The 21,813-nt window shown below is 37.2% G+C and overlaps 1 protein-coding gene across 11 annotated transcripts in view; it reads left to right on the forward strand.

Moving 5' to 3' along the window:
* The window catches only part of VTI1A (vesicle transport through interaction with t-SNAREs 1A), a 266,161-nt gene that overhangs the window by 783 nt on the left and 243,565 nt on the right, over positions 1-21,813 (forward strand). For 8 of the 11 annotated variants that reach the window (XR_014956324.1, XM_085583717.1, XM_085583716.1 and 5 more), the window contains exons 2-3: positions 5,692-5,750; positions 9,932-10,042. Coding sequence is in view for 10 of the 11 variants with exons in the window: in XM_085583717.1 (XP_085439843.1) it covers positions 5,692-5,750; positions 9,932-10,042 (170 nt within the window). In the remaining variant the exon portion in view is untranslated. Of the gene's footprint in view, positions 1-542; positions 676-1,553; positions 2,685-5,691; positions 5,751-9,931; positions 10,043-21,813 lie in introns of all 11 variants that reach the window. The other 3 variants (XM_085583712.1, XM_085583715.1, XM_085583713.1) reach the window with 2 other exon arrangements.

Genomic DNA, 21,813 nt, shown 5'->3' on the forward strand with positions numbered 1-21,813 from the left:
CACAGGAACCAGTGACCCAATACAGGGCTCTGAGTGTGAGATGGAGGGAAGCTGACACTCGTGGTTTTCCCATCTGTTCCTCTTGTAGCTCAGCTTAAGGCCTCTTCTATTTCCAGCTCATTTAATACTTCTGCCTCTGCTTGTTATGCGTATTACCCAAAAGTTTGGGACCCTTAACCATAGGAGTGGATGTTGTGTAAGAAGGAATAAACACATACTAATGGTGTACTTTTCCATATCACTAAAGGAAAAGGTATCATGTATCCAGGACCAAAGAATAGCATCCTACTTTTAGAGTAGGAAATGCATAATGAGGGGATGAAGTAGTGACTTTAAGCAGGATTTGAGGTGGGTGGTCAACTAAAATGTGTGATCTTAGGGGATTTTGAATAAAATATCTTTTTGATTTTGGAAGGTTATGTCCAATTCTAATCTTAGCAAGTTAGAAAGTCTTCTGAAAAAATAGGGTTGAGTTCCGTGGTTAAAGGGAACTATGTCTTTTCCTTGGTTTAACAAAGATGTTTTGCTCTTGATCTTAACAGCAAGGACACAGAGAGATAATTCAGTCAGAACCTACAGCTGCGGTGGAAAAATTCCATTCTATTTTTGAACGGAAATTTAAAAAATGAAGATGAGAGAGAACAAAAGTTCAGCTGCGAGTGAATTTTAGAACTGGTGTGTAATTTAATCTGCTCAGAAATTATATTTAACCTGTAAATGGGCACTGGAACCATTTACTGAGAGGATGCAGGGAGGATACAGGAAGCCTTCACAAAGGCTTCTTAACTTTTGGACAGTAAATTTAAGGCCCTCTGGTAGGAGCAGGGAGACATCATAAATACACTACTGGCTCATCCTCTGAAAATCAATAGTGCTAGACTGATTTTTAGGAAAAGAGCGATTTAATTCCCTAATTGTAAAGAATAGAGATTTGAGTTCCTTATTGTATAGATTTTGGAAGTCATCAGAGTCTGTTCAATAGTAGGAAGAATATTCTGCATAATAGTAGTGGATTTCCATAATCCTCTCCTTGAATCAGTCTTCCTTATTCACTTAGGGAGATTTTGGAGCTTAAGTAAAAGATGTTTAAAGAGTATTGGCTTCAACAGTGACACAGACTAGAAGCAGCAGGCTTTGAAATCATCACTATTTTATGAGACCATTAGAAAGTTGCTTTTTTAATAGAATTTGCTATCCTCTTGGAGGAGACAGAATGCATGTTCCTTGCAGGACCAGGAATGTAGTATTGGGCTAAATGAGGTCAAGATAAGAAAAAGTTAATTTTTTCCCCCCCATGTTATATTTGTGGTTAGTTATACCTGGTTTGAACTGACATGCCTTATAGCTGCTTCTTGCACTGAACATTAATGGCTTAGGTATTGCTTCAGGGCTATTCTGTCTTTCATCAGGGAAAAAAAAATTCCATGACTTCAAAACAAACTGCAGCCTTAGCTAACAAGGCATTTGACCACTTGGAAAAAGAAATCTCTGATTATGCTGAACACTTTATCAGAAATATTTTAAACACACATTTTTCCCTTGTTTCTTAATAGGAATTTGCTTCTTCATCACCAGAAGTTCCAGTTAGTTCTTGTGGCGGTGACTGGGAGAGCCTTAAAAAGAGGATTATGAGGTGGGAGGGGAACGTGAGGTGACAGTTTTCAGCAGCAGTGATTTGAGAGAGATTGCTGATGGCCTTCTTCCTCCCCGCTGGAAGAAGCAGGATGAAAGGTGTAAGGACTTGTGCCACTCTGCATAATAAAGAGAGACCTCCTGAAGTCTAGTGACTGGTTATTTCCTCTGCTGCCCAAGATGGACCTGCTGTAATGGAGAAATGCTGCTTAATTGGTTTTGCAACATTCCTGCATTCCGTGATGCTGTCCTGTGTTCTAGGAAGATGATGGCTCAGCAGACAATCCTGTTGTCACAAATGCATAAGTAGTTCAGCAAGAAATGTAACAAAAGCTGTCTGTATCACAGAAACAATAAGCAGCAGGGACAATAGAACATCTTGGGAAGAAATGTCTTCTGTTGTTGAGGCAGACGTCACCTGGGGGATTAAAGAAAGTTATAAATAGTGAAATGCCTTTTAAATAGATTTTCTGTGATGCTGCTGCAGATCTTTGAAGAATGAAGATCATTGACTAATGTGTTTTATTAATGCTCCTTGGTGTTTCAGAGAAACATCTGTCTTATGATTTGACCAAAAATTCATATAAATTTTGATTGCTTGATATGAAAGAGAGTTTTATCAGCACAAATGGTGATACTTAGTCTATTCCCAGCACAGTAGCCTCATTCTTCTGATACTTGGTACCTGCATTTTCTGCTGGGCAAAGTGCTGCATTTCAATTGTTAACAGGTTTAGCTGAAGAAAGCCCCACCTTTTTCTGTTGTACTCCTGCACTGAAGTTTACTGTCTCAGTATCAGGTCTGGCTCAGTGTGCTATGCCTCGTGAACCCAGTTTTATAACCCAAAGAGAGAAATGTATGTATTGTTCCATTTGTCTCTGCTGTTGGACAGTGACTTCTGGCAGTGGTGAGCACGTAACCACCTGAGCGAGCGCAGCAACATCTGCAAGTGATCTGTCAACTGAAGCTCTTTGGTGCTCAGTCTCCTCCTCAGCATGTACTAATGAAAAGAAGCAATTCCAGAGCAGTGGGACTACTCAGTCTTGATCCAGGTTTTTTTAATCTCTTCGTTGACTTTGAGATCAAATCAGTGCTGTGTTATCTTTCCAACCTTGTAGACAGATTCCCACCTTTTTGTAACTGCTGTATTTTAGGAAACAAAGTGTCTAATGCCAGGGCGAAGCTGAAAAAACTGAGGAAAATGTAGTGAAAGCTTGTTTCTATTAAGAAAGTGATACAACTTTGTGTACAAACAGAACAGATTTCTTTGCAATCCTACACATGGGAAAACCCCCTTTTGTTTCCAGTATTATCCATAGTTTGTCAATTTTACCACTTAAATTATACAAACTGTGTGGCATATTTTGTTTGGGGCATTCTGTCTAGCAATGTAAGGAAAAGATTACGTTTAGATATATTTGATAGAGCATTGTTTTTTATTTTCTCTAAAGGATATTTGAGTTCTCAATCAAAAAAAAAAGTTATAAGACACCTTTTTCTTCATTTCCTGTGGAAGTGTATTTAGGGAAATGATTGAGTAGGCAGATTGAAAACTGCTAAATCACAGTGGACTAATAGTTAGTAACATATGAGCATCTTTAATTGGACTATAACTTGTTTGTCCTGATCTACTTGATTAGTGGCAAACTTCTCTTACCCAGAGGAACTCCCTTGGATGTCACTTTTAGTCTCTGAGCAAGTACGTGAGCATTGTGCCCCCCTTCCTATGGTGATTCTGGCTGTGAAATAAGTTGTTTCCTTTGCTTAACCACTGAAGTGAAAGTAAAACTGAAAAGAAATGCTTTGGAAACCATGGTTGCATAGTATGTGTGCCCTAGAGGATCAGCAGTTGAAACAAGTTTAACTGCTCTCCTGGAAGTCTCTGAAGATCCTGCTCCAGAGCTGCAGTGCTGGGATGGTGCCATGTGCCTGCTCACATATATTTGAAGGAAAAACAAAGGCAGTTTTCCTGGGCACCATCTGGGTGATTATGTACCTGGGCCAGTGTTAAAATCTGGAGTTGGATTAAAATTTAATTATTAAACTATTGGAGATCATTTGAATACCCTCTCCTAATCTTATGGGAAGAGTTTTAGCTAGACCTTCTTCTGTACTAATGAGTTTTCCCTACAAAAGGTCTGCAGCTAAATTTCTCTGTGGGTCAGTAAGATTTACTGGCCACTGGAGTGCTGAGTAGTTCTTATAATCACAAGTACAAGGAGATTTTTTTTATATCCCTAAATTTCATGTTACTAAATGTGTATGAAAATTGTGATCCAGTACAACTCAAGAAAGTACCAAAAACGCTATAGTACATTTATTTTCTGCTGCTATGTTTTAAAGTTTTATTTCAGATTCAATAAAATGGTGCTGTGTATTTCATACTTTCCATTGTTTTTATTTTTGTCCATTGTCATGTAGCTGCCTTCCAAATGAAGGAAAGAATGTAGATGTTTGGGATATGAGAAGAGAAATTTAGTGGGAGGGGAAGGGGCAGATTTCTTTTGGTTTTTTTTCTTTTAGGAAGATAAAGTGCTGAACTTTCTGGCCTGGGTGCTATAATGAGAACCTGATGGGGAATTAAAGGAAGACATTGCCTGTAGATAACTAAAAGTGCTACACAGAAAATATTTCCTGCATCTTCTGCTGTGGTAGTGTGCCACCAGATGTGGCAGTGTGAATTCCAGATTTGCAGGAAAGATGTTCCCAAGGCTGATCCTCTGTGCAGGGAGAACTCCAGTATGTGTAACTGAGGAAGGACAGATTGTGATGTTCCTGTGTCCTTGAATGAGACACTAGAGTATTTGAGGTAAATGAGAAGATAAATGGATAGGCATTTCAGCCTGTGAGAAACTGATTTATGTTCCTTTATTAAGGCAGTACTCTCATGAAATTCAGTGGCTTGTGGAATGCAGAGGATGGAAGGGGATCATCAGATTCTCCCTTTTGGTCTTTAATGTGTCAGGATACAAAGGGATCATGTGGAAGAGAGGCAAGGGTATTCAGACTTAAAAACAAAGCTCTGAAGTTTAGAGATACATTATGAAGTCTTGTGCCAATGTAGACTTATCCATCGTGACCTCTGGGGAGCTGTGACTGGAGACACTTCTCATCAGGCAAACCACCAGTACAGATGTCTCATGACACTCCTGGTTTCAAACAAATAATTTGTTTGTTCAGAGTTCTGTTGTTAACTTCACTGACACAATGGGTGGATTTAGAGTCTGAAGGCTGGAAGATGATGGTAGGATGGAAACCCTTGAATACCCACAGTAATAAAGCAGTGTGGGACATTTTATTATCCAGTATCTGAATATACTGTAACAAACCAAGTTGTGAAGCACTCAGAATGTTTGTGATGATGTGACACAATCTCAGTTCTCAGTTCAGACTGGATTCTCTGCCTGTAAATGGATGGTTGGAGGCAGGATAAAAGCCAGTCTCTGTAGCTGGGGAACCTAGCAGATGTTGATTGCTATGTATAGCTTAAAACTTATTTCAATTTAAAAAATATATATTTTAGTACTAATTTCCATTTTACTGTTAGTAGAAGACTGGTTTTCTTGTAGTTCCTGTGGCATTTCATTTTATATCCATTGAAGCAGATAGAAACAATTCTAGACCCAGCATAGGAGTAGGGGAATAGAAACATCATTTTTCTTCAGACCTGGAATTAATTTTAATTGGGATGTTCGGTTTTGTGCATCTCATATTTTGCAAATGAATCTGTTAAGCCTTTGTTCTTAAAAAATTTTTCCACTTAGTGTATCTATGTACCTTCTCATGCATTTGTACACACCAGCAAGTGTCAGCTGAGGCATAATTCCTACAGCTGTAAGTACTTTCCTAACTAGAAAATGCTACATTAACAGAGCAGAAGAACTTCAAGGATTCTTCAGTCTTTTTTAATTACTAATATGTGTATCACCACGTGTGAGAATGTCACACAGAATAAATCTCAAGTCTGTTTTAGCTGATACATACAATCTTTTGAAATGGTATATTTTTCTTTCATGGTAAGAACACAATTATATTGGTATTTTCAAAATTGTGTTTCAGATGAGAAGAAGCAGATGGTTGCAAATGTTGAGAAACAGCTTGAAGAAGCAAGGGAACTGGTATGTTCTGGCTTTTTATATGTTAACTGCAAATTCCTAACAAAAATAATAGGATCATTGATAGTAACATTTAACACCCATGCTCTAAAAATACTTAACAATGATATATTACAAAGTGAAATAATAGTCTTGAAATAGTTCTTATTTGAGGATATGTAATACAAGAATAGTGTATCTTTTTTGATCCTGTGTTAAGTGATGCAAGGTTTGCACTACTGCTATAAGTCAATAAATAGTTACAGACTTAGAGTTGTGGATTAGGTCTTTGGGAAAGGAATTAAATATTTACACACCATGACTTTGTTTTTGGCTTGTAAGACGCAAGCACCTACTTAATTTCATCTATTAGAATGTCTTGTAGAGCAGTAGATCTTTTTTCCATTTTAGCAAGTTAGACAAAAAGGTGAGGACAAAGGGGCCATGGCAGTGTGGGTCACAGATCCAAGAAGAGTGTAGCTGTTAACCAAGCATTAGTTTGTGGTTCACACTGACAAAAAAAACCCCAGTATGTGACAAGCAACATGTGTTAAGCAACTGTGACTCTTCTTTTATTTATTTTGCTCCCATTACAGCCTGTCATGTATTCCATCTGGGAGTAGTATAAAAGTAAAGTTTTGTAGATATGGAGTAACTGAGCAGAGGTGTTGGTGACAGCTGAGATTGTCTTTTTCCCACATGGCCGTTAGTTCCTTACCTGAAGTTGCTTTTGTTTATTGCTTGCAAATGGGTTTGGTGTATCTAATGTCAGAAATGTGACCTGAATGTTACGATAGGGAAATAAATTAGCTTTTCTACTGTAGAATTTCTTGTAATGGAAAAAACTGGAATCAATTATTTGGCTGCTAACTAAACAATAAAATTAATTTTTTCAAGTGTCATAGGAATAAAAAAGTCTCTTGACTGTTTGTAGGCATACACGGTGCTTTTGGTTTAAGTCTTGTCGACCAGAGCATTGAAATAGCATCCAGTAAAGCTGGACCTTGGGATGACTTCCTGCAGTTTTGCCCTGTGAGGATGATAAGGCAGCTAACCTCTCTGGTTTGGTTTTTCCAGTAAGAAACATGGTAAAATTACTGTCTCATCTCCTGAGGATGTTCTGAAGATACATTAAGCCCTTTGGGGCACTTTTATATTCAAACAGCTGCAAAAAGTAGGAATCTAGAAATGTTTTTCAGCTCATTTTCACTACAAGTTGACATGGGAAAAGACAGAGCAGTACAGAGAAGCTCCAGTGTGGGTGGTCATTCAAATTTGGTTTTCTACTCCAAGTGGATTGGAAGGAGCAGACATTGAGTTAATGGCTTCTTACCTCTCTCCTTACGTCAGGAAAAGATCATCTACATTCGTATTTATTACAAAATTAAAAAATAAATCCAGTATTCATATTTTTATGCTTATGACAATCTTCATTTAATGTACTGGCTTTTCTTTCACACTTTTGTTTTAGATCTTTAGATTCAATTATTGGCTTTAAGCAATTATCCAACATGTTTGTGATTAAAGTCAAGGCTTGGGTTTAGAAATCAATTTGAACAAACCTGCTAATAACAGAACTGATTAAGAGGATCCTATTTTAAACTAGAGGCTACAGTAGAAAATCAAAATAAACATAATTATTCCTTGCTGCTGATAGTTTTCATACATTGGTTTGCTTCATTGTCTTGCGTTGTCAAAGCTGGGATTAGCTGATTTTTTTTATTTCCTGCTTGGCTAGGAAATAACACTCTCATGTATTATAAATATTATTATAGAGATAATTTATTTGTGTTCACTAACCAGTGATGGTTTTAAAACACTGTCTGCTTTGTTTAGGTGAAATCACTGGTGTAATTGATTTGATGTATGTGCAGAACTGACATTAAAACTTTCAGACTCTCAGGCTGCCTTTTCAAGCCAGAGCTGTGGAGTAAGAAGTCTCTGGAGAGAAATCCTGTTGTTCTATGTCCAGTGTGGAGTATCTAATTGTTTTTTACCAGGTTTTTAAGAAAGGTGACTGTTGAGCTAACCTTATTTGAGTATAACATCTAGCATGTGCCAGAAGAATTGTGAATTTTTGAGTGAAATTCTACTTTTAAGAGGACAAAACTCTCTCTCTGTTATTTGCCTTTATCTTTGATGAAGAATGCATCAAAAAAATGTTGTGTTATAAATTCTGGATTATTCTTGTCTTGTGTTTTTTAGTTTGGATCTCCATTTGAGTTCCAGGGCTTTAGAATCAGAATAAAATAGTGAAGCTTTCACATTTCTTAAAATGCTAGCAGCTGATTCATTTGGAGAAGTTTCTGTGGGAGGGGGAGACTTATTTTGGAGTGGACATCATCAGCCACACTACTTTGTTGTATTTTTCAATGGAAATAAGAAGGTCTGCTCTGCTTTTGTTTGCTTATGAAAAATGTGATTTTATGACCAATAATATGAGTTGTGAAAATGGAGATGCATTAAATTAAGTTGCATTTAGGTTCACTCTTGCTTGGATCACTATGTTCTGCATGGATTCTCAAGGAAATTTCTCAGCCCAGCCACAAAATGCACCCAGTTCATCTCATGATGAAAAAACATTGGTAAATATTGGTCAATGTAAATATGCTTCATCATTGTTCCTTGGACCTTACACTCTCTGATATTGACTCTTTAGAATGAACATTTTATATTTCCTGGATCACAGACTGGTTGTTGGTGCAAATTCTGGATTTACTGATACATGTTTTTGTTTTTATATAACAGACAAGAATTGAGACTTCATTAAAATTTCCCAACCACATATATATGAGGGAAAAGTTTATAGAACATTTGAGATCAAATATATTAAGATGAAATTGATAACAAATAAGCTATTAATTCCAGCTATTGGTTTAATTTATAATACTTCTTTGTAAAGTTAAGTCTGAGCTAAAGAACTGGGTAGAATTAGAAATTGCTTTGTGTGTTTCAATTCATTAGTGACTATTTAATTAAAGTCTGCTTTATAGTTTATTATTGAATATAATTTTGTATAATCAGACTACATCAGGCAAAATGACTTTTGAGTATCTAGCAATTCCATTGATTAAATTCAGATGCTTTTCTTATGATATGAGGATGAAATTTCAAAGTGTAAGCAAGTGATTACATAGGAATAAATTCTAGCAGTCCCTTGTGAAGATCTGCAACCAGTAGCCTGGGACCCTAATTGAAAAGCATTTCTGCTCCTATGCCATATTGTTCAACCAAGATCAGTAGGAGGTGAGTAAATATTGTTTCAGGTGCCTACAGCAACCAAGGAGAGGTATTCTTTTATCCTTTTTAAGTAAATTGGAAAGATTTTTAAAGGCAGGTGTGGGATTCTTCAAAATAGAATTCCTGAACAGACAGCACCATATAGAGCAGGCTACAAGACCCAGTAGGCAGGTAATTAGCAGCCCTCATTTATGATTTTTGATTTGCTGCACCCCAGTGCCATATTCTTGTATTTCAGGCCCCTTAGAATTCTACATGGCAAGAATAAATAAAAAAAGCTTTTGAAGGATAGAATATGTCTCTAATTTTTTAATCCATTTGACTGTATACAAGTTCTTGAATAGCATTGTCGTTGAACCCTGAAATTCAGCTATTTAATATAACTACATATAGGTTTGGAATGTAGATTTAGGTAGCCAATTCAGGTTATGTAGTTCTGCTGAGATAGCAATATTTAAAGAAAAAAGAATTTGTTTATTAAACATAAGAATTACTCTATTAATCACACAGACTGGTGGTAAATAAAGCATTACATATATATAAATAAGTAAAATAGCTTTTTCAGCCAAAGGTTTCCAAAACTGCACAGCTAGGTGAAGGTAGGCTTTCTTTTAAACTATGCTCATTTGCAGGAATTATTCTCAGTTTTACTATTTTTTTTTTTTTTGTAATAAGATGTAATAGTCAGTAATAGTCATCACAGTTGGAATTGAAAGCCAGAAATGTTCGGCTTGAATCATTCCTTCTGAGTGTTAATAATACTAATGTTGTAATTTGTTTCTTGACTTAAGATTGTGCAAAAATTTTGATAAATTTATATTATATTGCAGAATAAGCAACATTCTTCCTTATAAAGAAGGAATATTTCTTGAACTTAGATATATTACTTGAACTTAGGTAAATTTGTTCTTGCTTTAATTAACGTTTTGATTTATATATATCTCCTCTTTGTTTTCGCTTGTCAGCTTGAACAGATGGAACTTGAAGTTCGAGAGATCCCACCTCAAAGCCGAGGGATGTACAGCAGTCGAATGAGAAGCTACAAACAAGAAATGGGAAAACTTGAAGCTGATTTCGTGAGTTTTTAACTTAATACATAAAGATGGCATCTCTAAGATTTTTTAAAATAAAATAATGCAGTTATTCAGGCAAATGAAAGGACATTTTTGACTAGTGTAAAAGATAAGTTCTGCATGTGTCTTGCTTTCTATGGGGACAGATGAAAACCAAACTGAGGAAGAGAAGCTTTTCTTTTAGCATCAGTCCCATACCAGATTCCAGTTGCTAGTCTCCTATGCCTTTGCCCTGGAACTCTGTTGTTGTTCTGTCATTAGATACTGTGAGTGTTCATGTTGTATGTAAAACAGTCAGCTTTTAATTCTATTTCTCAAGGAATGACAGCTTATAGTAATGTGGACAGTAACATGAAAGCCGTATAATCTCCAATCCATGCAATTTTTGAATGTAGTTTATCTCTGCACTTCATTTGTTAGTCACTGTGTTTTCTTTTCCATTGCACTTAGATTCTTCTTGGCTTTTGTACAAATTGGTTCTAAATACTACATTTTTTGACTAATGGTTGCAGAGTAACAAGAGTCCCTTGTCTCAGGGCTTCTGCTACAGTTATCAGTCCTTTTTTTTGTGACTGGGATTTGCACTGAATAGATTTGCATAGAGACAAAACTGTTTCCTGTAAAATCATGAAAAAGTTCAAAGGGATTGCAAGTGTAGGAAAATGCTATGTTAATTGGCAGCAGCTCAGTTCCTCCAGGGTAGGGAGAAAGAAATAACTAGTGGCAGTATTTTCCATTCACTGGAGAACTGTGAATTTCCTCAAGTTGCTGGCAACTGTTTAATCCTTCAGGGGAGGGAAGTCAGTGTTTATACCTGCAGCCAAGAAATCCAGCTGACTGTCGCTCCTCTGTGCTTCTGCCAAGCCGAGCAGTTGCACAAAAATGTATAAAAAGATGGTTGCAGTTTGTAAAGTTTGAAGAACGTTAGAATAAAAATACTTCCATCAAAATTTTGAGGCAATCTCATCTGTTCCCCTGTAGGAATTGTGTGTGGCCAAACAGTGACTTCCCAGAGAGAGCAATTTCTGGACCAGTTGTGAATGCTGTTTATCTTCTCAGATGTGTGAGAATTTGCTGGCAGCATATATTTGTTCCTGGCCTATTTCTATATGTAGGTAGATGGTGGAATTCCTACTTTCATATTCCCAGGCAAGTGAGAATGAGAGAGTTCAGAACTGAAGACTGTATGGAAGAGGAGAAATGAGTGTGAGGAAGTTCATCATAGCGCTGGGAGTTACATGATCACAAGAACATAAGTTTGTGCTCAAAGTGAAGAAGCAAAACAACACGAGAAAGAGGAAGGAAGAGGTTGTAATAATGGATAGAAACAACAGCTCAAACCCAAGGATCTTCAGCAGAAGATCAAGGAAAGAAAATGATGTGAAGGATGGAGCAAAGTGCTGGAAAAAAACAACTGTGCTTGAAAAAAATATCTTATATAGCAAATAGTGGTATTACAACTAAATGCCTTACATAGTTCTAGGTTCTAAACACTAATATTTTTCTAATTTTGTTCATAAGAATTTAAGACTCTTTTTGGATTATTATCCAGGGAAATAGCAACTTGTTGGAAGCTACAGAACAAAATTAATGGCAAAAACTACATACCTCAGTGCACAGTCTTTTTCATTAAATTCTGTATTTCGAATGTAAAGTGAATGTAGAACCAGCATTAGTAGTTATATTTTATATTCATTGATAGCACGAGAATTGACCTTGTGATTATTTGAATGCTGTATAGCATCTGAAAATTTGCCCTTACCCAAACAGTTATGGAAAACAGCAGCATAGCAACGTGTTTAAAGCTAGGAGAAGGAAACATGAGGTTTGTGGACTGTTCACTTGTCCATTCTTTACTGGCAGGATGTACAACATTAAAGTTTATTTTTGACATTTAATATGTAACTGGTGAGTTTATTTTGTCTTGAGGAGTGTGTGTAATAATGACAAAATGCCATCACTGTAATATTATTAATTAGGTTCTGTGGCATCTTGGTGAATATGTAGAGGTTTTTTTCCCCATACTATGTTGAAGCATATTCTGAAAAATACAGATTTAAGCTCTGTTGAGCTGTACTTAGAGGAGTTACTCCAAACATGGCTTTTCATATCTTTGTTAAATATATATATATAAATAAATAGGAAAAATTGCAAATAGGAGGTTTATTTCCTCTCATTGCTAATCCTTGTTGGTTTGAGACCTCCAGTTAGGTGTCAGTGCTCTGCAGTCCAGGGGTGTGTGAAGGCAAAGGCGTATACCCCATGCACTGGATTGCACATGCATAGTTGGTAACACACTAATTGCAGTAAATAATATCCAAGCAGAAAAAAACACCTTGCCCTGTCTTAGCCCTCTCTCTTGAAGAGGAATGAAAAAAAGATCAGCACAATTTTGTGTTTTGAAGTACTCAGGAAACACAGCACTGTGAATACTGATGGGGAAAACGAGCAGAGCGAGCACTGCACCTCAGCTTTAGGCAGGAGTGGTTTCTGCTGCTCACCTCAGTGCTCTGCAGTCTTTCCTGGGGAGAAATACCAGAACAGGGCAAGCAGAGAAGCTGCACACATCTCAGAAAGCCAACTTTCAGGCTTGTGATAAACGTACTGAAATAGAATGAAACTGTTGATAAGCCTTATGCTGTCTTTTTTCACTTGCAGATGTAAATCTTGGTTTTATTATCTCGCTTTCAGTAGCACATCCCAGGCCCTTCAGTTCTGCAGGGAGGTTGTCCCCGTTAGACCAGGGAAGGACTGCGGGGTCCATGAACGCACTGGTGGCTCTATCTTGTGGCCCTAGGTGGAGTTGCACATCACAGCCTTGTGCTCTCCAGGCTGCTCCACAGCTTGGGACCACCTGCCAAAGAGTTCCTGAAGCTTAAAACAATCTTTCTATAAGAAGTCTTTTTCCTGCACCCACCAGTGCACCATTGTGAGGTTCACGTGGGCGCAGAGTTTGTGGTGATTGGGATGGGGCTGGGTGAGCCCATCCCCATGGGCACAGCTGTGAGCAGCACTGGCAGCAGTGAGCCATGGAGTGCCCAGGGGCACTGAGCACCCACCAAAGGGACAGAGGGCACACAGGGGCACTGCATCAGCATGAGGGGACAAAAGGCTGGGCTGAAGAACCAGAAGGGTGGATCCCTGCAGACTCCTGAAGTGATGTGGTGTTACTCTGTATGGGCAGATGCCTGAAGCCTTCTGAAGTAGTAAGGTGTATGGTTGAAGTCTTCTGATACCGCATGGCTATACCATGTGTATCATGGCCCTCTTGACTACAGCATGTGCTGTGACAGGTTTAGGCTTGTAAATATTTTTTTCTAGTTGTTTCAGATGTAGAATGTCTATGATGCCTGCTTGGTGTAAGTTCTGACAGAAAAAAAAAAAGTATTTTAAGTATATGGACTGTAAGTATTATTTATTCATAGGAATAAAGCATTTCGTGTTAACTGCTACCTAAAAGTAGCCAGTTACCTTTAAATAGTGGTAAAAGGCTTCCAGATTTTATAGGCATTACTTTGAGCTAAATCTATCCCAATCCATGTGAAAATGTGACTCTATAAACCTAGCACATATATGGTTATTTCCTAGTATTTGTATCCATCCCCAGGGTTCCATGTACTGGCTCAATGTTAGGGCACCATAAAATAGAAAAAACCAAAGGCAGGCATTTATTTTCCTGAAAAGCTTACTGCCAGTACATAAGGAATTCAAATAGATGAGGAAATATAAAAATCTTGTAAGACCACATTATACAGTAATATTAATGTTACAAAAGTGAATATTGCACAATCTGTTAAAAATGAGATGAGCATATTGAGAAAGGAGAAATATCCATTGAATAAAGGAGGTTACACAGGAACTGTTCCTATTCTGTTGGCAGCACAGAAGTAAATCTTGCAGGTAGCATTTGTTGTCAGTTCAGGAGACAGTGCTCATTCCTTTTAAATCCTCAGAATTGATACTGATTTTTGGTAATTCTGACTTTCAGAATAACCTTTAAAACGAAAAAAAGGGAGTGGGGCAATTTGCAGATACATAGATACATTGTCAAAACTTGAGCAAACATTTAAACATTCTTGGCATTTAATAATTGCTTCAGTCATTACTGAGGTGTGTATTTACAATTTATACCTCCTGCAGGTTCTTTTTCAGATTACTGTTAAAACTTCAGCTGCTAAGCTTGCGAAACATTTAAGGAGATAACCAATGGAATTTCATTGGATAAAGTTAGCTCTCTTGGATGACTCTCAAATACCACCCGAGTCCCGAAGCTCACCTGAACAACTCATACAGCTGTGTCTGTTATGTTCTGGCTGTTTTTTCAAATACCACTTCCCCCATTTCAGGTTCAGTCACCTACGTAGACAAATATGGCTGTAAGCACATGAAACCATTTATCAAATGGCAAGTTGCTGGCTGTATCTTTATGGCCAGTCTTCCCTAGATCTCCAGTTTGAGCTAAAACTTAGAGACTCAACAGTTGCTGTTGGGTTATTTTGATTCATAAAGCAAATAGTGCGATAATGTTCTGTACTTACAAAACTGTGAGGAATGTGTGGGGCTGCTCTGTGTATATCTTAATTGTTGTATCCTAACAGTGCTCTTGAAAGCAGGGACTCTGTCGTGCCAAAACATCATGTGTGCACAAGAACCTTGCCTGGGCAGGTGCAGGTGCTTTTAGTGAAACCTGATCTGTTGACACATTTAAAAGTTCTGAAATCAGATTAGTTGTGACTCTGTGAATAGTACAGCTGTTTTGAATGGGCTTGCGGAGGATTTGTTCTAATGCATACAAGATTGAACCAAGTTTCAGAAGAAAGAATTTGAATTATCTGGCCATATACTTCGACAATCTAGTTTTGAAAAAGCATATTGTGAACAAAAGTTCCTTTACTGCCATTTCTATAGATACTGTCACCTTCTTGAGATAAGTAATCACTCCTCTACATTCTACTCAAACTGCTCCTTATAGAAGTAGTTTGTTTTCCTCTGTTACTTTTCTAATAACTTCTGATATGATATTTGTCTGCCTGACTGTGGCTGAATGTTAGGCTGGCCTCTTTTCTATAGAGCCTAACTCTACATTGTCTTCAGCTTGTTTTCACTTGTGTCCCCACCCTGGTGTGTTTGTGGTGGAAAAAGATGGAGGCATTTGACCTTTTGAAATTACTTGATTTATAATCCTGTTTTTTTTTTTAATTGGGAAAAAGTGATACAGATTTTTTTTGTGTGTGTTTGGTAACATTGAAGGCCTAAACTAATGAAATACTAGGAAGTGGTATAACTTAGAACCCCTGTAGAAAATTTCCCCATAGTTATTTATGTCTTAAATTTATTTTTATTGTTTTGTGTGGAAGTGTGCAGATGGAAGTAAATTTATTTCATAATGGCATTTACTAGTGATGAGATGCTTTTCTGTGGAGGAAAGTGTGATACATGGGAGTTAACATGCTTAATTTGTAATCAATCTAAAGGGTTATGATCATTTTAGCTGGGATTCCTGAGAGGCCAGACCAGTGAAATACACCTTACCTCCTGGGGTCTGTAATTCTGTAGGTATTGCTTACAAAGAATCATCTGTGTTTGACCAATAAATTTGTTATGTATCTCATAGCTCGGTGTGTGAAGAGATAATATGCTGGGTGAGGGCAACCAAGTAGCAAATTTTTAATATCAGTAAAGCTAATGCCTTAACTAGATTGTTCTCTTAACCAACTCCCCCTTGACCCTCGCAGGAAATTCGGTGTCTGTCCATCTGTTAACATGTAGGGCTGAGACTGGTGACTTTTGTGGTGTCTCTTTGTTGGTCCTTCAGCAAGTTGTGGTAGAGGTGATGCACATGATTTTAAGAAAAACCTGTTTGTGTAGCTTAGACTTGGCTGACTGATTACAAATAAAGGTGTTTTCAGGAAGTGATTTGGTGAGTCTGATAACTCTTGTGTGTGGCTGGGGGCTGTGAATGGAGATGTATGACTCACACGGAGCACTGTAAGCATTCATGCTTTTTTCCTTTCTCCCTTCACACACAAAATGTTTCTGTACCTAGATTAAGCTGGGAGGTGGTCTGTGGCAGACCAGCTGATAGTTTGTAAACATGTTCAGATTCAGCCCTTTCCCAAGCAGAGAACTGCAATTTCTCTGTTTACCATGTTCTTATGTTAAAACTTCTACTTCTGAAAATAGAATTAAGTATGTTTACTGTTCTTTCTAAAAGAGAGTGGAAGAATCCATGTTCACTCAAAATTTCTCCTAACCAGCTGATGAGTAAAGTGACTTCATAGAGAAAAGGTGAATGCTGGGGGGCAGAAGGAGGAAAGTTTGTTTCCCACTCCCTCAGTGATTTCTTATTCTGTGCAAGTGCTACTCCCATACCTGTTGTGCTGAAAGAAGCAGCTGTTGCTGTCCTGCTTTTGCTAGCAGCAGTAACCAAGGCCCTGGAGTTGAACATGATGTAGTCATGATGAATGAGGAAAACAGAGTGTACCTCATGCTCACTTCACTGTGTTGCTTACCTGCACTCATTTAAGCAGAAGTTTGATTTTGTTTCTGTCACGAACTAGAAACATAAAGATTACCACAAAAGAAATCGGACAAACTGAGCAAAACCACCACCATTTGAACGGGTTTGCTTCTCAGGCTGGAACTGCACACTCGACTTCCTTAACGATGTTTTGTGTTATTGTTTTGGTGTGTGTTTTGGTTTTTTTTTTGTTTGTTTTTTTTTTTTTTGCCAGCTAGAGCGAGGCTATTTTGCATTTCAGTACTGAATAGGAAGAGACACGTGCTACTGGTAAATCATAAAAAATAGAGAGAAGATTCCATCGGACGCGGGCGGGATGAATCCCAGCCCTTCCCGATGTGCCGGTGTGCTGTGCGTGGAGTGCCGCTGGGTGGCGCTGTTTGTTTGCAAAGCAAGTGTCGCTTCCCCCCTTTTTTCTTTTTTTTTTTTTTTTTTTTTTTTTTTTGCTTTGGTAGTAACTGAAATTACTGTTTCATGAATAAAATATTTCTGGTGGGATTTGCATTTCTATATTGGCTGAAGATACTGTGTTGAATGTTTTATTAACCAGCCCAGTGCAACTGTCAGCCTATTAAAGAGATCCAATGGACCCTGTTTAGCTAAATAAACTAAATAAATCCAATTCGTCAAATTGTGTTCCTGGCTGTTTATTTTCCATTCTTTTGATGTACAGTTTATTTTAAGTTAAAGCCACATAGATTTAAAAATTAATGTGAAAATAGAATGTAGTGTTTGAAACATGAGAAGACTAATTGCCATGGTCAAAAATAGCTTCCCTTTATAGTGAAGTTGCTATCTGGTAAATGGTGAACTTTTTATTTGTGACTGATTAACTGTCCCATGTCAAAAATTAGTTGGCAAACGAGTGGTTAATAGCTTTTTTTGCCAGCTTGGTTTTGTTGCTTCCATGAAGAGAAACTTGAAATATAAGCACTGTTAAAAATAACTGTTTCTACCCAACTTCAAGAGGTTTGTTCTTTATCTTGATATTTTTTCAATCAGAATTCAAGGGGAAAATTTTATATGGTCACTACATATTAAATGCTTGTTGAAATTTTCATGGCATTGTAAGCAAATATTTGAATGTTTTAAAAAAACCTCTTACCATAACTGAATACATTGCATGTCTGGTTGTCAAACAGTTGTCAAACATTATAAATACTAGCATTCATTATATTCTGCTAGTACTAATAATATTTTAGTTACCTTGTTTCTGCTGAAAACCTTTGCCACAGAATAGCAGGAAACTGTAGATTTATGGTAATGTTACTGGGATAGTACAAATTTTTTTGGTGTAGATTCTTGTAAATGTAAATATATTCTAGATTTATTAATAAGAGAGATGAAGAAACAGTGATGGATGTATTTGCTCTTTTCTTCTGATGCTTTCCACAGCACTGCTTTAGTGATGTTATGTGTTAGCTTCTGTGTGTTTTACAAGAAATCAGAGTTGCCAGGTATCATGTTTTGCATAGTTTTGTTTTATGATCTTGGGTTTCCAGAAGTGGAATACTGAAATTTAGTGCAATAGAAATACAGTATGATTAAATTGCATTTTTGGCTCTTTTCTCAAGAAGTCTACTATAATTGATTGAACAGCCTTTGTGAAAAGCTTATGTGTTAGATGAATTCAAAAGTGTCAGGGATTCTTAAGAAAAATCATTTAATCAAGTAAGTCCACCTTTTTCCTTGCCCATTTTTCTTACAAAATGGCAAATTTTTCTTTCCATCTCTACCCCAAATTCAAAGCAGATATTTAGGTAGATGTCATCAGTGTTGGAGAGAGTGCTGTTCCCTTCTGTAAGCAGACTTTAATTTGTACTAAAAAATATTACATTTCTTTATTATTTTCTAGCTGCAAATGTTTTAAAATGGTATTTAAAAATTAAACCACACCTCTTTTGTCTCAGGGAAAAAACCTTCCCATTTTGTGCTCTAAGCTGGTTCTTTTTAACATAATACTAGTAATAAACTCAGAAGGAAATTTATGATTCTGTAAAACTGTAAAACTGGCTATCAGAGGTAAAAAAAAAAGGACTTTTATGGCAGTGGCGATGTCATCTTGTTTTGGGCTTAAGACTTAGTGAGGAAGGAATAGAAAGTAAAAAAAAGGAGTTGGAAATGTATTAGAGTGATTCAGCCTCCTCCTAGTAATGTTCTTTACTATGTGAAACATATGGAAAAAGTGTGAATATCTCTGTTCTTTTGTTTGGTAGCTTTTTATTTTTACTCTGCAAGCATTTATCAGTCTGTCCCAAATACAGTCAGGTTCCCTAACAGCTGCTGTACAAACCTCAACAAAAAGTGATTCTTGGCCACAAAGTCTATTTAAACTTGCTGTTCTTGCTCATTTACGGAGGAAATCCCTGCAAAGGCTAGAGGATCTAAAGTTGTACATCTGACAATTTAATGCTTGTATACATTTATAATAAGTGGATCAAATGCAGCACCTCCCTTACTTTTCATTTGCTTTTTATAAACTGCCTTTAGGGTGTCAGTGTGAGGAAAATAGGCCTTTTCCAATATTTAATGAATACTACAGAGGTTTCACTCCTAAAAGAGGTGATCAATGAAAATTAGAGTAGAAATAGAAAGATTACAGATAGTAAAAAGGAATATAGCAGGTGGCTTCAGGGATCAGCAGTAGAACAGAATAATTTTTCCTTCTATAGTAACATTTAACCATTTCACATGGGTGTAATGAGAAAAGGGTTTTGCTAACTAAATATTTGGTGCCTGGCATATAAAGAGAAAGAAAACAGGGAGTGTGTGTGTGGGCTCTGCATGTTTCCCATTGAGTGGCATTTGTGCATGCTTTTGGAACCCCCACAACTTTCCAACATGTCCTTAGTTTGGTGTTTTTTTATTTTCTGAGAAGTTAAGACTAGAATGAATAAGGGTAGTGTTTGCCAACTTACCCTCCTGGTCAGTGTGGAAAACACTGAATTGCAATTGCAGGCTTTGTACCTGTTCACTAAAGATTCAAATGTGAATTCTGGCAAGTCAAAGAAAAGGCTTGTATTGTGTCTGGTGGGTCTTGGCTTGAGCCTTAGTTAGAAAATGCTCCTGCATTATGAATTTAACACCTCCTTTTCACTGATTCCTGAGTAAAGGTTTGAGCCTTATTATTATTAAACTGAGCTGTAACTTTTGCTAGGTCGTGGAACCGAGCAGGAAAAAAAAGTGTTTATTTCATATTTTAGGAGAGAATAACTGCATTAATATCAAAGCAAATTTTCTTATTTCAAAATCTGAAAAGTTACTTTCCATTATGGTGGTTTGGTATTTTGGGGGACATGTAACTGCAGGTATTTTGTCACAGGGATCCCCATTTGTGGAGTGCCTAGCACAAGGGGATTTTGCACTCATGGCTACAGCTCTTTGGTACTGTAATGCGTATTAACTAAACAGAACTATGCAAAGGACTGGGTTGTTAATGTGTTTCTTGTGATTAATTTTATTTAAGAAATACAGATTAATGTCAGTATAATATGTTGTTCCATTAGTAGCTATCTTTAAAACAACAGGTTTTTGTTACGTGTTTCTGTTAAAATTTCTAGCATCCTTAAAAAACAAGAAGCATTTATCTGTGATTAATGTGGTTGTGAGTAAAACTAATAATGCTAAGGCAGGGTCTAAACCACAGTGCTAGGATTTTTTTAGTCAAAAGAAAAGATGTGATTTGTACTGACTGCTTTGTCTAGTTCCATAATTCAATGTCATTAAGATCCTCAAGTGACCACATGATTCCCTCTTCTTGCTGCCCAGTCCTCAGGAGAAATCAGTTTCTCTGGTTCAGGTGTGTAAGCTTCCCACAAAGTTAGTTCAGTCAACTAAATCAAGGTAAAAAGTTAGAGAAAGGTCAGGATTAAGTTAGGGGTTGCTAACCTGAATTGCTTTCCCAGCCTTTTTAAGCCCTTAGTGCTCCTTTTGTCTTTTTCTTACCTTCTGTCATGTTGTCCTCCTGTTAGATCTTTTTTTCAGTTGAAGGCACCTGGGCTGCATCTTTCTCCTGACCCATACTTGGAGTCACTTTCAAACGTGTTATTAAATCCCTTTTTTCCATTCATGAGCTACATGTCTGGCATTCAGCAATGCAGATTGGTGGCTCATCACTTGGGCCCTGTAGAGAGCTTGGTTTCAAATGCATGTATTTTAGAATGAACATAAGGAAAATTTGCTCCTTTCTCTCCTAATTTTCCCTTTTCCTTTTTTTGTTTCTCTTTCTGGGGCAAATGTTAAAAGTTTTGACTTTTAATTTGTACCTAAAAAGTACTCTGTTGCTAAGGTCAGAACTACTGAGTTCTCTCATAATGTAGGACCAGTTTCCAAGCCATTTGTATGCTTTAAAAAATGGCTTAGCTAAGGATTTTTCTCCCATCTGGGGCTTCTTGTACAGTGGTGGTGTTTGCTTGGACAAAATCCCCCAATTTTCCTCATTTACTGCTTGTGAGTCTGAATAGAATTGCTTTTTCAGGAAAATGAACTGGAAACTCCATTTCAGGTATGCACTGAACAGGCATGAGGGTCTGAACAATATACTGGTGTTTCAGGCAGCTTTGAACCATGTTGAAGGGAAGATGTTTGATGTAAGAACTGGGCCAAATCTATTCTGCAATAAAACCTGAAATCATGTACACTAAAGAAAAAATAGTGGAAGAACTCCAACGTGCTCCTGGTGTAGATAAATGTATTCTTTTGGAGCAAGACTTCCTTTTGAGGTCCTTCTGTCCTTTGTGAAAAATTTGGACCCTGTGGAAATTTCCATTCCCTTTCTTGTACCCTGTATCAGACAAAGGAAACCAGGACAGGTGCTTCTGTAGCCTGAAATATCATAGAATCACAGAATGGCTTAGATTGGAAGGGACCTTCAAGATCATGTAGTTCCAACACCCTTTCCCTGTGGGCAGGGACATCTTCCACTAGAGCAGTTTGCTCAAAGCCCATCCAGTCTGGCTTTGAACACTCCCAGGGATGGGCCTGGATAATCCTATGGCTAATAAGCATAACTAAATATGTTTGTTAATAAATTTGGACTATTTCATTTTTGGAAATTGTCTTTTCTGTCACTTATGGTGGAACATGTGTAAGTTCTTTCACCTACTTGTAATTTGAACAGAAAAATAAAGCCACTGGTTTTCCATTTTATCCAATCTGTTTTTAAAGTCTTCAGCACTAAATTTCTGATAGCAGCAAAGGATTAGTGGCTTATATTTCTGATATTCCATATCTGGGTCCATGCTGTACTCATTAC

Source organism: Lonchura striata, chromosome 6 (assembly GCF_050655825.1).
Source record: "Lonchura striata isolate lonStrDom1 chromosome 6, ASM5065582v1, whole genome shotgun sequence".
In the NCBI taxonomy this organism is placed as follows: Eukaryota; Metazoa; Chordata; class Aves; order Passeriformes; family Estrildidae; genus Lonchura; species Lonchura striata.